We start from the raw sequence: 15,221 nt of genomic DNA on the forward strand, positions 1-15,221 counted from the left end.
CAGAACCTCTTAATTGGAATACAAGAAGTCCTAGAAAGACCCTATGAGAAGGGGAAACTTAAAACTGGCAAGAGCTAAATGGACAGGAATTTATTTTTAATTGCCTGTCTCTTCAGTTAGGCCACTTCTCAAGCACACACACAGTAGGGGCAATTTGAGTTTAAACAATTCCACTCAAATAAAATACATGGAGAAAATGGACAGTTAATTCACACATAAGGTTTAAATCCAACTATGTCAAGACAGTCACATGGCTTAGTCCTCAGAGATTAAGTAAGCCTAGCCTAAAAGCATATTTCATGAGGAACAAAGAAATGAAGACCCCTGATTTCTGGATTTCAAACACACTCCTCACCTTGGAGACACCTTGAGTCAAGGTGATTCATGCTTATCTGAAGTTTGTCAGGTGACCCTAAAAATGAGAAATCCCATTCTGTAGTGTATGTGCCTCAGGGGCTTTTCTGGAGCCAAATTTGTGCACCTGCAGTGTTGACATGGCACCGATGATCCAAATGCCTTAATATTTTAGACCCTTACACAGGTCTGAATTCCCTGTTTTTCTAGTTTGTGTTCCCAGGAACAGGCAGAGAACTTCCCCAATCATGGAGGCTTAGGGAGGGAAGGTAGCTTGGTCTCACCAACTCTATGCTCCAGGCCTTTCTCAGACCTCTTAGCATATTTGCACTGAAATTAACTGTTTCAAGACCTGAATTATCCAGCAGAGGCTCGGCACAGCCTCGGGCCCCTTTGTCCCCAGTCACTACCACAGCTCCTGCACATACTCTAATAGTCCAATCAATGAGCTAACCTGGGCCTACCCCACCAAACTGATGGTGAGAACAAACAAGGCCATCAGTAAATGACACTGGCTTTTTCCAGGTCTCGAGAGTCAATAAAATTATTGTCTTAAAAATCTCTCAATCTTTAAATTCCAAAGAATGTTTTGCAATGATTACATTTAAAGATCAAATTCTGCTCTAATATCTACAGGTCAGAGGAATTTCTCTGAATTATAAGTAAGACGAGGGTGCTGGGACAAGCAGAAAACCTTGAGGTGTTTTTAATCTTCAGGTTTCTTCTATCAGGGAGTAAAATAAGAATAAGAAAAAACAAGATTTTGCTATCACTGCCTTTTTCAAAAATGTGGAAGATAAAGTGTTGAAGGGAAAAATATTCTCAGGCTGCAATGTAAAAATCTGGCCAGACTAAAGAATTCCCTAAAAATGAAAAAATAATTTTAATGACTCCCACACACAATCCAAACACTTCTTACCTTGAAAAAACTTGGAACTCTCCTATAAATCCCACTAAGATGAGTAAGCTTATCGCCTGGGGGAGAAAAAATAGAGCACTATTTTATTTCCTTCATGAGTTGAAAATGAATAAATCTGTACAAGTCAAGATTTGTAAGGTGGGAATGTAAAGAATGAAAGAACCATGGAGAAGGCTTCCTGACTCTGCTTGTCTTAAGTTTCCATTTTAAATAAAAGTTTAATATAATCCTCTAGAGCTCATCTCCTATTCATTTTTGTGAAGACAACTTAGGAGCTGAACAACATGGAGACCAAATAGAAAATGCTCACTAGAGTCAAATAGTCACAAGCATTTCTTTCATTTCCTTCCTGCACTCTGTCTAACTTCAGCACCCATTAGGACCCAGAGAGGAGAAAGCCTAGATGAAAGATACGACCCTGGGCTGAGTAGTTAAAAGGAAAATAAGTTTCATAAATGAAGAACGGAAAGTTGAGACACATCTCTAGCCAGTGGGCTGGTGGTGCTCACTCCTTAGTTCTGTAGGTGGCTCCTCTGGGCTTTAAAACACCTCTGAGTTCATAAGGTATATAATTGTTGAATCACTATGTACTACACCTGAAACTAATATAATATGGTATGTCAACTATGCTTCAATGGAAACAGCACACCTCAGAGGCCTTTTATAGTCTTTTTTTTATTAAGGTATGATTGATATACTCTCTTATGAAGGTTTCACATGAAAAAACAATGTGGTTACTACACTTACCCATATTATCATACTCCACTGCAGTCACTGTCCATCAGTGTAGTAAGATGCCACAGATCCCCTATGTGCCTTCTCTGTGCTACACTGTTCTCCGCGTGATTCCCCACACCATGTGTACTAAACATAATACCCCTCAGTTCCCTTCTCCCTCCCTCCCCACCTGCCCTCCCACACCCCTTTACAGTCATTTTTAAGTGATAGTACCAGCCTAAATACTGAGGATCAGACAGGTTACAAAATTGTATGTAAAACGTGACTGCATTTGTTTGAAAAGTCAGGGTATATTGAAAACACATCTAGAAAGAAATATAAGAAAGGATAATAGTTTATTTCTGGTTGTGAAGTTATAGGTGACTTCTATTACTTTAGTTTTATGTTTATGTATTCTCCTACTTTAACAACTGAAGGTGTGGGGGAAGACAATCCAAATCTCTACTGGAGATTCTATAAGAATAGGAAATGCATTCAATTCATAACCTGGTGTGAAGTCTTTAAAACCATTTAATCCCACATTTTAACAGGCCACTATTCTTTGTCTTCTCCCTGACTCCCCCAAACCCTTTTCTCTCAATGTGGCTGTGGAGTAGCTTCTCAACATTTTTTTCCAGACCCTTCTACTTGCCTTCCTAGGTCACCCATCCTCTAATTAGGTACCTTCCTTTCGGTTGTGAAATCCTAGTTGCTGCTTCTGCCTTTTATAGTTCTACAAATCTTTTAGCCTATTACTCAGATTAGTATAAGCACAGGGCAGAGAGGAACCAGGGCTGTGGGCTTCCTAAAAATGAGTGAACAACAGTGAGAGCCCATAAATACTTTTCTGACTTTTCAAGAAACATGTGAAGTACATAATGTAAAGCAATACCATTTAAAGCTTTGTTTGTTTGTTTTTAATTACAAACTACATGGGTTTGGGGGTTTTCTTTTTTCTTTTTCAACAATATGTCTTCACTGTACTATGTCAACTAATTTTTCCTGCCCCTATGAAAGCCAACTCAGAGCTTTATTCATCACCCCCAGGCATTAACAAACAGATTTTCAGAAATAAAAGTTCTGGAACAACCTAGTAGTCAAACTTCAATTTATCATTCAGTTTTAAATCTCTCCTATTCCCAGTTTCTTCCAATGCGGGATCCCCCTTCTAATAGGGGGTGCTTCTAATAGGGGAGGAGTGGGGTCCACTTCAAAATTCCTCCACCGTGTTCTGCTTCTATTCCTTACCTTCCCAAGTCTCAAAAGTCAGGGCAGCAGGGATGAGAGGGTCAAGAGCCAAAAAGGGTCTTGCTTTACTGAGTCAGCTGGAGTCCTGTGATGGTAAATCAGTCTGTGTTGGATGTTCGAATGCCAATTCTTTCTCTCTCACAGTTTTTGTGGTTCTTCGGATGCTCCCCTCATTGGAGATCTACAGCCACTTTTCTTGGCACAAATCATTCATCTTTTTTTCATCACTCTTGACTCTCACCAGTAGGTGTTTCCTGGGAGTCTGTTCTGTACTGGTGCTACCTGTTGTTCTTGCAGGCAGCTGCTTGGGCAGAGTCCCTGACACCCAACATCTGGCTTCTTGCCAAAGATCCACATCAGGTCCATGAAATAACTGCACGCACCCTTATCCTGTCTAACCCTGGATGTCCAGCATGTACCCAACTATGTCGATACACTCTGCTAAAGGCAGGCCAGTCAACTAGCCTGTGACTTTTGATTTCCCAAACGTAAGTAGAATATTATTTTCTATGTCTCCCATACTCTAAGGGACATGACTACATACTCTTGAGAATGGGGGTAGCCAAAAGGTCACCAGACAGATTTAGGGCTACTCTTTCTGCAGTACTGCACTGAATGTCCAACATCTCATTTTTAAATATGAGGGTACTGATTACTTATTGTTCTTGGCCTTTAACTCTCAGCCAAACCAGGCATCATAAAAAAAAAAACTCTTTTTAGCATTTTGTTACATGCATTTTAAAAGAATTTCAACCAAGTTTCAGGGAATACTTTTTTCATCAGAAGTACCTTGCCCCCACCTTCCCCATATACATACTCATTATAACCATGAAAATCTGCTCATACAAGGCAGTTCCGTTCATTAGTTATACAAGCTGAATCTATTAACAAGAAGAATTTCTTGAGAATTGCTAGCTAGGTACCTGAAAATGAAACAGTTATCTTTTCTTGCCTTTGGAAAGAGTATCTTATCAAATGGACAAAAGAAAACAATTAATGAACAGTCACATTGATGACAGAGATACACATACACCTGAGCAGACTCTAGAAAAGAATTACTTAGTTGAAATATGGTATCTTTGGAACAAAACAGCAGTGGACTCATGGACACTGAGAAGTGACTGGTGGTTACCATGGGGGAGGGGTTAGGGTGGGCAGGTGGGAGGGTGAAGGGAATAAGGGGCACAAAAATTCTCCATCATAATGTAAGGTGGTCACAGGAATAGTAGTACAGCATGGAGAATATAGCCAGTAGTTCTGTAACATCTTCCTATGTAGACAGACAGTAACTGCACTAGTAGGGGTAAGGATTTAATAATATGGGTAACTGTGGAACCACTGTGTTGGATACTTGAAATCATTATAAGATTGTATATCAATGATCCTTCAATAAATAAATAAATAAATAAGATATATGGTATCTTGCTACTGTGTTTTCCCAGCATTCTTTTCTCTTCTTTCTTATCACTGAATAAGCATTAACTCCACCTCCTTCTTCCAATGTGTTCCAGCTGCAGCAATCATCTCTACACTTCTATTTTCTCCAAGTCTGGTCATTTGTGTTTGTCTGTTGAACCATGAGGTCATTTGAAGTAAAAAATAAAATATTAATTTCTGTAGCATGCACTGGGTACCAAATACCCAAATTCAAAAAAAAAAGTATAGAAAAATCTAATCTAATTCGTTGGCATGTCCTAATTAATATCTTGATCAATAAATTAAGAAATGGGGCACCATACCGATGAAAAAGATAGATTTTTAAAATTAACTTACTTGCATTTTTATTAGAAATAAACATCAACTTGCAACACTTCTAACAATAAAGAAATGTAAAATGCACAATAATATCAAGAGTACTTCGTGGCCATGAGAAGCATGTTGCAGATTGTCCAGTGACAGGAGAATATGCTTAAGATAAATGAGTGAAAAGATCAAATTGCAGTTTGATAGCAATTCAATAAGATATATTTCATACATATTCATGTAAAAGTCTGAAAAGAAACAGATTAAAACATTAACAGTAGTTATCTCTGGATGGAAAAACAATAGACATTATCTTCTTATTTAATTTATTTTTACCAACAAGGTAGTACAGTTGACCCTTGAAAAACATGATTTTGAACTGAGCAGATTCACATACATGTGGACTTCTTTCAGTAAATATATTGGAAAATGTTTTGGAGATTGAGACAATTTGAAAAAAAATATTTTATCTAGCTTACTTTATGTAAGAGTATGATATATAATGTGTGTGTGTGTATATATATATATATACATAAAACATACAAAGTATTTGATAATACACTGTTTCTGGTAAGGCTTCTGGTCAACAGTAGGCTATTAGTAGTTAAATTTTTGGATTCATATGCAGTCATATGCAGGTTTTCAATTGTATAAGGGATGGCACCCTTAAACCCCACATTGTTCAAGGGTCAGCTATATTATAATCTGGAAAAGGGCATATTTTTTAAAGGCATGTATATCAACACAGTATAATTGGTAGAAGACAGCTGATAACATCAACTCAGCTCTGGGTGTGGCGAGAAAGCAGAGAGGCCCTCACCTGAGACATCACTGCCTGACCACATCCCAGCCCAAGTGAATCATGCCCAAGTTCATGGTTCAAAGTTCAAAAACTCCAGGTTTATCTTAGTCAAGGGAGGATAGAGTGGAAGCTGGACCACAGCCAGCTCAGAAGGAAGCCATTTTTGCTCTGAATTCCTTCTGAAACACTTAGACCCAAGTTGTCTCCTATGCAAGAGATACAGAGAAAACCAAGGGGATTCTAGGACCACCTCTCTGAATGTAGTTAACATGAATGGGGGAAAGGAGACCATCAAAAAAAAGATACTCCCCCTAAGGAGGCCAGACCTGGAAATCATAACAGCTCAAGTTTCTCTTCTCTGAAATGTATCACAAATCATGCCCTCCAGATTCACTGTAAAAATGTGAATGTCTATTTTCAAATCCTGGTGAAAACTCTGCATGTAACTTGCAAGGAACTTCTTTATTTGTTGATATTCTATCAGCCAATTGAAGGACAAATGTATATTTATTAATCACAGCAGGAAAACACCATAATAATAAATGACAGTGAACATATTTAAACAGTTATTAATATTATCATCATAAAATAAATAAGGAAATTGATTGATGCTTATTACATATATTTCAGGAAAGTATCTTAGCTCTAGGAAAAGCATCATATTCATTTTGAGCTAACAAATGTTCTAGAATTTAAACAAAAATATGACAGAGTAATAGAGATTAGATTATATTAGAACTGCAACTGTGTAGGGTTCCTGGTGTTCTGGCATCATAACATTAAAGAAATTAACTCTGTGATTTGTATTTAATTTTAATTATTTAAGTCCACATAATTTCAGTTATTCAAGACCCATATCTTGCTCCTCCTCCAACCTCACTGGAAAGTGAGCATAGATTCTGCATTGCAAAATGACAGCATAGTGACTGCAAAAGTAATCTAGAAGCTCACAGGGCTGAGAAATTGTTGTTCCAGCATTATAGTGCAAAATTTGTAGTTTAAGTACCAAAATTTGCAATGATAAAATTGTAGTAGCAATTTCAACTGAATTTTGCATCCCAGAAATCTGGTCTCTGATAGTGATTTCTGTCTTTGGTCTTGTCCTTGGTTGAACAGTAATTTTTTTTTAACATTTGGCCATTTTGCATCAGGCCAACATGTGCGTTTGGTAAACCTTTAGTTGCACTTCATCTCTCTGTATTTTCTACTCTCAATTCCTGACCCTTTCATCCAGAATTCCAAATTCTAAAGTTTCAAGTCTCCAAATACACTTTTCTACCTTAAGCTCTTGGATAAGTGAAATCTCAGGGGCTCATTGCTTGCTTTAAATGAAACAAACAAAAAAATACAGTAGAGGGAATTTTTTTCTAAGAAATAAAAATAGTACTATTGTATTTCTTAATGGCTTTCTCAGCACTTTCATAAACATTGTCTCCAGTTTCTGATTCCTAGACCTCTGAAACATTAATTTAACTGCAGGACAAGAAAAAAGGATTTGCTTTAGCTGAATTGTTAGATATATTTAAGTTAGGATTTTTTAAGTCACACTCAGGTCTTTCTCTTTCTTGTTTCCCATGCCCTCTCCTTATTTGAGTTGTTTCAGTTAAGCCTCACTCCCTTTTGAGGTAGCTTCCTTTACAAGAGTATCGAAACTATTATCTTACCTTCATGTTTGGGAAAATGTTCAGGGCAGAAGAAAGGAGGAAAATTTCCCTTGTGAATGCCCAGTGACTTTTCAGCAGCAAGCAGAGCCCAGCAGTCCGTTCCCTCCCTGTCTGTCCCTGCTGAGGGATTAACTTGGCACTCATATACAGAGCAAGTGGTTCTGAGACTTAACTCTGACCCCAACCAGAGTCTCCAGGGAAACAAAGTGCCTGCCCCTGTACTTTGTGTTTAGAAGCCAGATGCATCTTATCAGTTTATATAAGCCTTAGCTACAGCCAACTGGGACTATTTGGAACTGTAGTTCTGAGAAAACATCTGTAAATCAAGAAAGGCAGCAAAGGTTCTCAGTCCAACATTAAAGTGATTTTCAACCAAAGGAGACTGTGAGAGGCAAGGGATAGGCCTCCTTCCTTTTTCAATCTAGTAAACAAAGCAGATTTTCATGATTCTCTTAAAGGGTGACATATGCCAGACTTTGAGATTAAACACTTTCTGGGAGAAAATATCTAAATGCACTTCCATCACTTAAAATGTAAATAGAACATTCTGGAGTGAAATCCCTTCCCTACCCAAAATGTGTAGCATAACACAATATCATACTCACACTTCATTCTTAACTTTTGCAGAATGATCAAAAGAGGGTGTTTTGCAAATATTCTTAAAGGCATCACTAATTTTTCCAAGTTTTACCCTTAATACCTTGACATGTAGACCACTCTGTTGCAAAGTTCTTACCGTGGTCATCACCCATGTCCATTTTCTCTTCTTCAGTTGTTGCCTTGTCTTAATCTGCCAGATGCTTTTCCATGGTTGATTCTAGCATTTCTCCAACATCACTTTCATGGATGTCATTAAATGCTGCACTTTTTGCAATATTACATATTTTCTATTAAAATTGAAGTGCAATTTTATTCCCATGGTTTAGCCAAATATTCTGACACTTGTTGCTAGGTCATTGTGGGTAAAAGAGACATAGATATTAAGTGTGAAAGGGAATTTGAGTTGAGAGTAATATCATAACTAAATATCCCATTAGTGAATATATTCCAATTTTAATGTTTTGTTTTCATATCCAAAAAACTTAAATAATAAAAATCAACCACCATTAATTAATGGTGCTTTTCCAGAAACAAAGCTGCCACATCTTTTATTTAAATCATCAGTGATTTATGTGGAAGAAGTTTTACCACAGAGAAGATAACTTCTGAAAGATATATTTTTACATTTACTCCGATTGCAAGAACTCCAGATGTCATGGACACTTCCTAAGTACTCGACATGAAATGTGCAATTCTTAAGTACTCCAAGTTGTGAATATTCCACATTCAGGGGCTGTCTTAGATTGAGTTCCCCCAGAAGCAGATTCTGAGACTACAGTTCAATTGCAAGTGGCATTTTTTTTGCTTTTTTGTTTTGTTTTGTGTTGTGTTTTTGTTCTGAGAAGTTATCCAGAAAGCACTGCTGACGGTTTCTTTCTGTGAGGAGGAAGAGACAGGGTAACAGAATACACAGAAGCAGGGCCCAACATTTTAGCCTAGACCAGTGATTTTCAAACTTTAGTCTGCCTCAGAATCACTGGGAGGCTGCTAATACCCAGATTTCAAACAAATGTTTATGGGATGTTCTTGTTGCTGGTCCAGGGGCCTCACTTTGTGAAACACTAGTTATGTTACTGAGCCATGACAGTTATAAAGAGGAAATGGACAAATACTCCAACAATTTGCTAACTTCACATTTTGTGCAATTAAGTTGTTTTGATTATCCAGGTATTTTCTCATTATTAAACATTTATTGAGAAGTGACTGTATAAGAAAAAAAGAAAAAGGTACTTTATCACGCAAGATTCTACTGTGGCAATTAGAGGTCAGTCCCACGGAGGAAGTCTGGGAGACATTGCAGAGCACATCTCAGAGTTATTACAGCTAAGAGGTGAGGAAAGGTGGGGACATACCTATTAACGCCCTGTCTCTCATTGGTTGAGGATGGTATCTGGACTCATCAACTCTCTAACACTTCCAGCTTGCCTCGGGGTAGGCTGAGCACACACCTGTAGCCAGAAAAAAAAGAGAGAGAGAGAGAAATCTTCAAATACAGAGTTAGAGGTATTTGCCGTATTTGCAGGTATTGCCTTTGTCATGTAGAGGTGAGTGCTAAGAGGAGATAGGAGGATGCCAGCAGCACCTGCTATAGCAGCTTTCCACTCATGCATGCATGCAGTCACTAACTTGTTCATTCTAAAGTCAACAAGTCTTTACTGAGGATGGGCGATGTGATAGGCTTTGGGCTTTGACAGATAGAAGCCTTGAGCAATATCTTTCTTTATTTTCATTCTTTTCATGCTGTGGGATTATATTAGCCAATTTAAAGAGCATCCTTAGTTCAGAGGATGAGTCACATGCATAGAGATGTATCTGTGATAATCTCGAACTTGAATTTTCAGCTCCTAGCGATAGTATCCCAGAGATTAGATAACCCTAAAAAGTTTACAAAAACTTCGTTTCCCCAAGTGCCTGCACTCTCCCACCTCCACATCTTTGTTTTCACCGTCAGTAGTGTTTCCTCTGTCTGGAATTTCAATGAAGGAATCATCGGAAAAAAGCCTTTAAGTATAGGTGGGAGTCACACTGTGGTAAATTTGACTGCCTGTGTAAATTATGTGGCCTTTATTCAAAGGACGATGAGAAGTCACTCCCAGGAAGTTTTGAGAAAAGAATCGAAGCAGTGCTTTTGATGGAAACAATGGTAATGCACAGACTACATGAAAGAGGTAATGAGGGGAAGTGGCAAGTGTGATTTGGAAGTTTTTCAGCCATTAGACAAGGGGTAATCAAGGTCTCATTTAAGGAGGGATAGATAAAGGGACAGAAAATTCACAAGGCTTAGTGATTAAACATGGTTTCATGTGACAGAAAATTAGAAAAATTTAAGAATTAAAGGAAGGAGAGAAATAGGAAACTGCTGAAGAAGAGGTGATTTTAGAGAGGACACATTTTTATTTTGGAGAAAACACCCAGTGTATAACTGGAAATGCAGATCTGTTTGGGAAGAAATATCTTGGATAGAGATACACATGGGGCCACTGGCATGAGGGTACATAACAGAAGTCATGGGAGATTGATGGCAATGAAATATGAAACCACAAGACAGGCCCCTACCTGTGGAGCAGGAACAAAGAAAAAAGCCAAAAAGGAAAGAGAGAGCTTACAGAAGGAGAAGGAAAACCAAAACAATGCAATGCCAAGCCAGTTCAGGAGAAGTTCACGGAGAGGTCAGTCAACAATAGTCAGTGCCAAGTGCCATCAGAAGTCAAAGAGAAGGAGAATGGAGGGAAGACCACACTGCTGGGCAAGTAAAACATGTGGATAAACTGAGGGCAGAGATTCCCCTCATACTTCCCACTCTGGTGTTACAAGACACTTCAGGAAACTTTTATTTATTTATTTATTTATTTATTTATTTATTTATTTCGTGGTTAAATAAATAAGTGTGAGAGGCTTTGTATATTGTGGAGCAGGATTTTCCAGGCTCTGAACTCCTGACCTTCTGTGCTTGATGGCTCTTAGTTGGTGGAGGATGGTGAGGGGAGCTGTCCTGTGTGCTGGAGGACACCCAGCAGCATCTCTGGTCTCTCCTCACTTGAAGCCAGGAACACCCTTCCCAGTCATGACAATCAAGAAAGCCTGCAGATATTGCCCAGGGTCCCTTGGAGGCAAACATCAGCACCCCCATCACTGAGCACCACCCCAGCCAATGCCTAGATTCACAAAGCCCAGCTACCCGTGCATTTAAATTAAATGTTCTGCAAGTTCTACACCAACTAAAACTTTTTCAAACCAGATTTTCCTAAATTCGTGGGACCCCAAAAGCTGTATTTCCAACAACCACCAAAACTGGTAGAGGTGACATGCTTCTGCAAATGGTGTCTAAGTCAATACTGAATCAGTGGAGGGGGAAAGCAGATTTCTGCCAGACTGGGGAAGGGTCCAGAGGGGCCTAGCCTGCTCTCCATCTCCTGCTCCTACACTCCCTATTTCGTCTTAGTCCTGACTTCCTTTGGCAGCACTTCAAAAGTGATTGCCATCCCCGACCCCAGTGAAACTTTCTATTAAGTCGCTGATGATATCAAGAAGCTGTTCTGGTCTACCTTGGGGACATATTGAAAACATAACATTGAAATCATTTACTGGCCATTTAATTTTGTTCTGAATTGTTCAACAGATTCCGCTGGCTGGAGGGGGGAGCGGGGTGTAAGAGGAATGAACTCAGTGGGGAAGCATAAACCTTTTCTCCTGCTGAGTCTGATCAGAATTCAAAACCCAGTGGTTGGAGCAAAGGAGCAACAGCACCCCCTAGTGGCAGGCGTGCTCCACTCCCTTGAGTTAGAACAGTGGAGTTAAGCCACTCAGAGTGAGAAACATTGAATCTTAAAATCCTAGTCAAGTGCTTGTTAAGCTAGTTAAGTACTCCATTTGTTATCTCTTTTTCCATTAAAGTGCCGCTGTGTGCATAGTTGGAGAATGAAAAATGGCTGCTAGTCAATGCCTTATCTAAAGGAAGATTTCAGCAGAATAATGACAGTTAAATGCTTTATCATCAAACCTAGTAAGATGCTGCCCATCTCTACTGGTAGCACTGCATTAAATACTGTGATTTGCACATTAATTTAAAGAAAAGGTCACAGATTAATATTCTTTGTTGGCTTCTCTCTTCATGAGAATGTTAAGTTTTAACACTTCCCTTTTAGACAGTTGTCATTGTCCTTTACAACACTGGACAAGACTTTGCTCTGGTGGTCCTAATTATAATCAGAAAAATTATAACCAGAAGGTGATAAGGTATTTTGTTGTTATGGTTTCCAATAGTGGCAGGCACTTGCTAAATTTAGGAGAAGGTCTGGATTTGTTTGGACTTCTGTCAGCTAGAATTTTCCGTTATCTGCAATGCACATTGCCGCAGTAGCCTGCAAGACCAAGATACATTTCATTTGGTTTAAATTTGAATTAAGTCAAACAGCTCTGAGAAGGAAGATAGAAATGCAAAGATTTCTGTGGTTCTGTAATTGCATTTTGTAAAGTCCTATAGAGGTAGGGTGAGTATCAAAGGACAAGGTCACTTATTTGATCTACACTTTAAAACCTCTACTACCTACACAGAAAGTTGTTTGTGGTTTGTTTTTTCTGCAGATCAAGGGTTCAGCATATTATAGCCCTAAAATAAAAATCAGTCACTTTCACAAAAACGTCAGTCTGTCCCATAATTTTCAGCTTTAACCTCCTTAAACTGTCTTTAAGCAGATATATTTTGATATCAGACTCATCATTAAATCATACTCCACAGACCATGAAAGAATAAACAATGAGTGATAAAAGAAGAAGTAAAATCCTGATTTGGACAAATTCTTCAAATGTTTGTGATAAAAAAAACTCTGAGACACCAGTAAAAGAATAGTCACAAACACATAACTAGCAATTTCTCCTTGAAAGGAGGAATTTTCCCCAAAACAGTAAAGGGGTACTGATTTGTGTTTCACAAATATATGCTCTAAAGGCAGACAGTCTGGGTTCAAATCTTAGGCAGTGGCATAGCCTCTTTGATCCTCTTGCTTCCTTGCATGAAAAGTGGAAATAATATTATCTGATTCATAGAGCTGTTATATTAAATGAATCCAAGTAAAGCAATTAGCACTGAATCTGGAATGTAGTAAGCTTAGCCTGATAAATATGAGTTAGTATGCAAAAGACTAGAAACAACCCAAATATTCATCAATAGTGGATTAGTTAAGTAAATCATAGGATGATCATTAAATATTATGTAGCTATAAAAAAATGAAGAAGTTATCTATGCATTGAACAATGTCTAAAATTGCCACTTACTTCTCTCTACCCAGAATAGATCCTATGTTTTTAGCCAGAGTAGGCTGAAGGACAAATATTCTAATGAGATGGGCAAATACATAAGCAAATCAATGGAGTACAAGGTGATAAGTCACCTCTGAATCCTACTTGAATTTTTCCTCCTTCTCACTGCCTCCCACACCCAATCAGTCAACAAGTTCTGTAGAATATACTTGATTTATATACCCCTTCATTGTGTAATACTGTCAGTGTATAACCATATCCTCCATATCATTTGCTCCCCGATCTTCTGTCTGGTATATTTGTTTATTGGGATATAATTCACACACCATAAAATTCAAACTTTTTAAGTGTATAACTCAGTGGCTTAAAAAATATTAACATGACTATGAAGCCATCACCACTACATAATTCCAGTGTAATTTCATTATTCCCAAAAGAAATCCCATAGCCATTAGCAGTCACTCCTCATTGCCCACAACGTTCTAGTTCCTGGCAACCACTAATCTACTTTCTGTCTCTATGCATTTGCCTCTTCTGGACATTTCATTTAAATGGACTCATGCAATAGGTGGCACTTTGTGTCTGACTTCCTTTCACTTAGCATGTTTTCAAGATTCACCCATGTTGTAACATGTATTAGCACTTCATTCATTTTTATGACTGAATAATATCTTGTGGATTTATCACATTTTGTTTATTCATCAGCTGATGGACATTTGACTTGTTTCACTTCTTGGCTGTTATGAATAATGCTGCTATGAACATTCATATACAAGTTTTTGTATGAACACATATCTTCAGTTCTTTTGACAATATAACTAAGAGTAGAATTACTGGGTCACATGGTAACTCTTTGCTTAACATTTTGAGGAACAAGCAAACTATTTTCAAAGGCAACTGCACCATATTTCATTACCACCACCAATATTTGAGAGTTCTAATTTCTCCACATCCTTACCAATACTTCTTACTGTCCATCTTTTTCATTATGTTCATCTGACAGGGTACAAAGTAGTATTTCATTATAGCTTTGATTTTCATTTCTCTAATGAATAATAATGAGTATTTTTTCATGTGCCTTGTTGACCATTTTTATTTCTTCTTTGGAGAAATGTCCTTTACCCATTTTCTTCATTGAGTTTCTTGTCCTTTTGTTATTGAATTATAAGTTTTTTATCTATTTGAGATTTTAGACCCTTACCAGATGTATAATTTATAAATATTTTCTACTATTCTGTAGGTTGTCTTCTCACTTTCCTGATAGTATCCTTTCATGGACAAAGTTTTTAATTTTGATGAAATTTAATTCATGTGATTTTTGTTGTTATTCCCTTGCTTTTGGTGTCATATCTAAGATTTTACTGCCAAATACAAGGTCGTGAAATTTAGTCCTATATTTTTTTCAGAATTTCATAGGTTTTTTTCAGTTCTTTATGCATTTTTAGTTAATTTTATATATGGTTTGTAGTAGGCATCCAACATCTTTCTTTTCCATATAGATATCCAATTGTCCCAGTACCATTTGTAAAGAGACTTTTATTTACCTGTTGAATGGCTATGGTATCCTTGTTGAAAATCAATTGGCTACAGATGCATGAATTTCTTTCTGGACTCTCAACTCTGTTCCATTGATCTATGTCAATCTTTAGGCTACTGCCATACTGCTTTGATTACTGTAGCTTTGTCTTAAGTTTTGAAAGCAGCAAGTACAAGTCTTCCAACTTTGTTCTTTATCAAGATCATTTTGGTTTGATTATCTGGATTATTATTTAAGGTTACTTGTAATTCCATGTGATTTTAGGATCAACTTTTCCATTTCTGCAACAAAAACCAATGGGATTTTGATAGGGATTGCATTTGATCTTTAGATAGCACCAAGTAGTATTACCATCTTAACAGTATTAAGCCTTCCAAC

General features: G+C 37.7%; 1 protein-coding gene across 1 annotated transcript in view; it reads right to left on the bottom strand.

Annotated features, from left to right (window-relative positions):
- C7 (complement C7) overlaps positions 1-7,645 on the bottom strand; it is a 48,525-nt gene extending 40,880 nt beyond the window's left edge. The window contains exons 1-2 of the mRNA XM_036910875.2: positions 7,448-7,645; positions 1,274-1,329 (exon numbers count right to left, since the gene is read on the bottom strand). Of these exons, the coding sequence (XP_036766770.2) occupies positions 1,274-1,329; positions 7,448-7,591 (200 nt within the window). The 5' untranslated portion in view covers positions 7,592-7,645. The remainder of the gene's footprint in view (positions 1-1,273; positions 1,330-7,447) is intronic.
- Positions 7,646-15,221: the final 7,576 nt, after the last annotated feature.

This window comes from Manis pentadactyla, chromosome 2, assembly GCF_030020395.1.
Source record: "Manis pentadactyla isolate mManPen7 chromosome 2, mManPen7.hap1, whole genome shotgun sequence".
NCBI lineage: Eukaryota > Metazoa > Chordata > Mammalia > Pholidota > Manidae > Manis > Manis pentadactyla.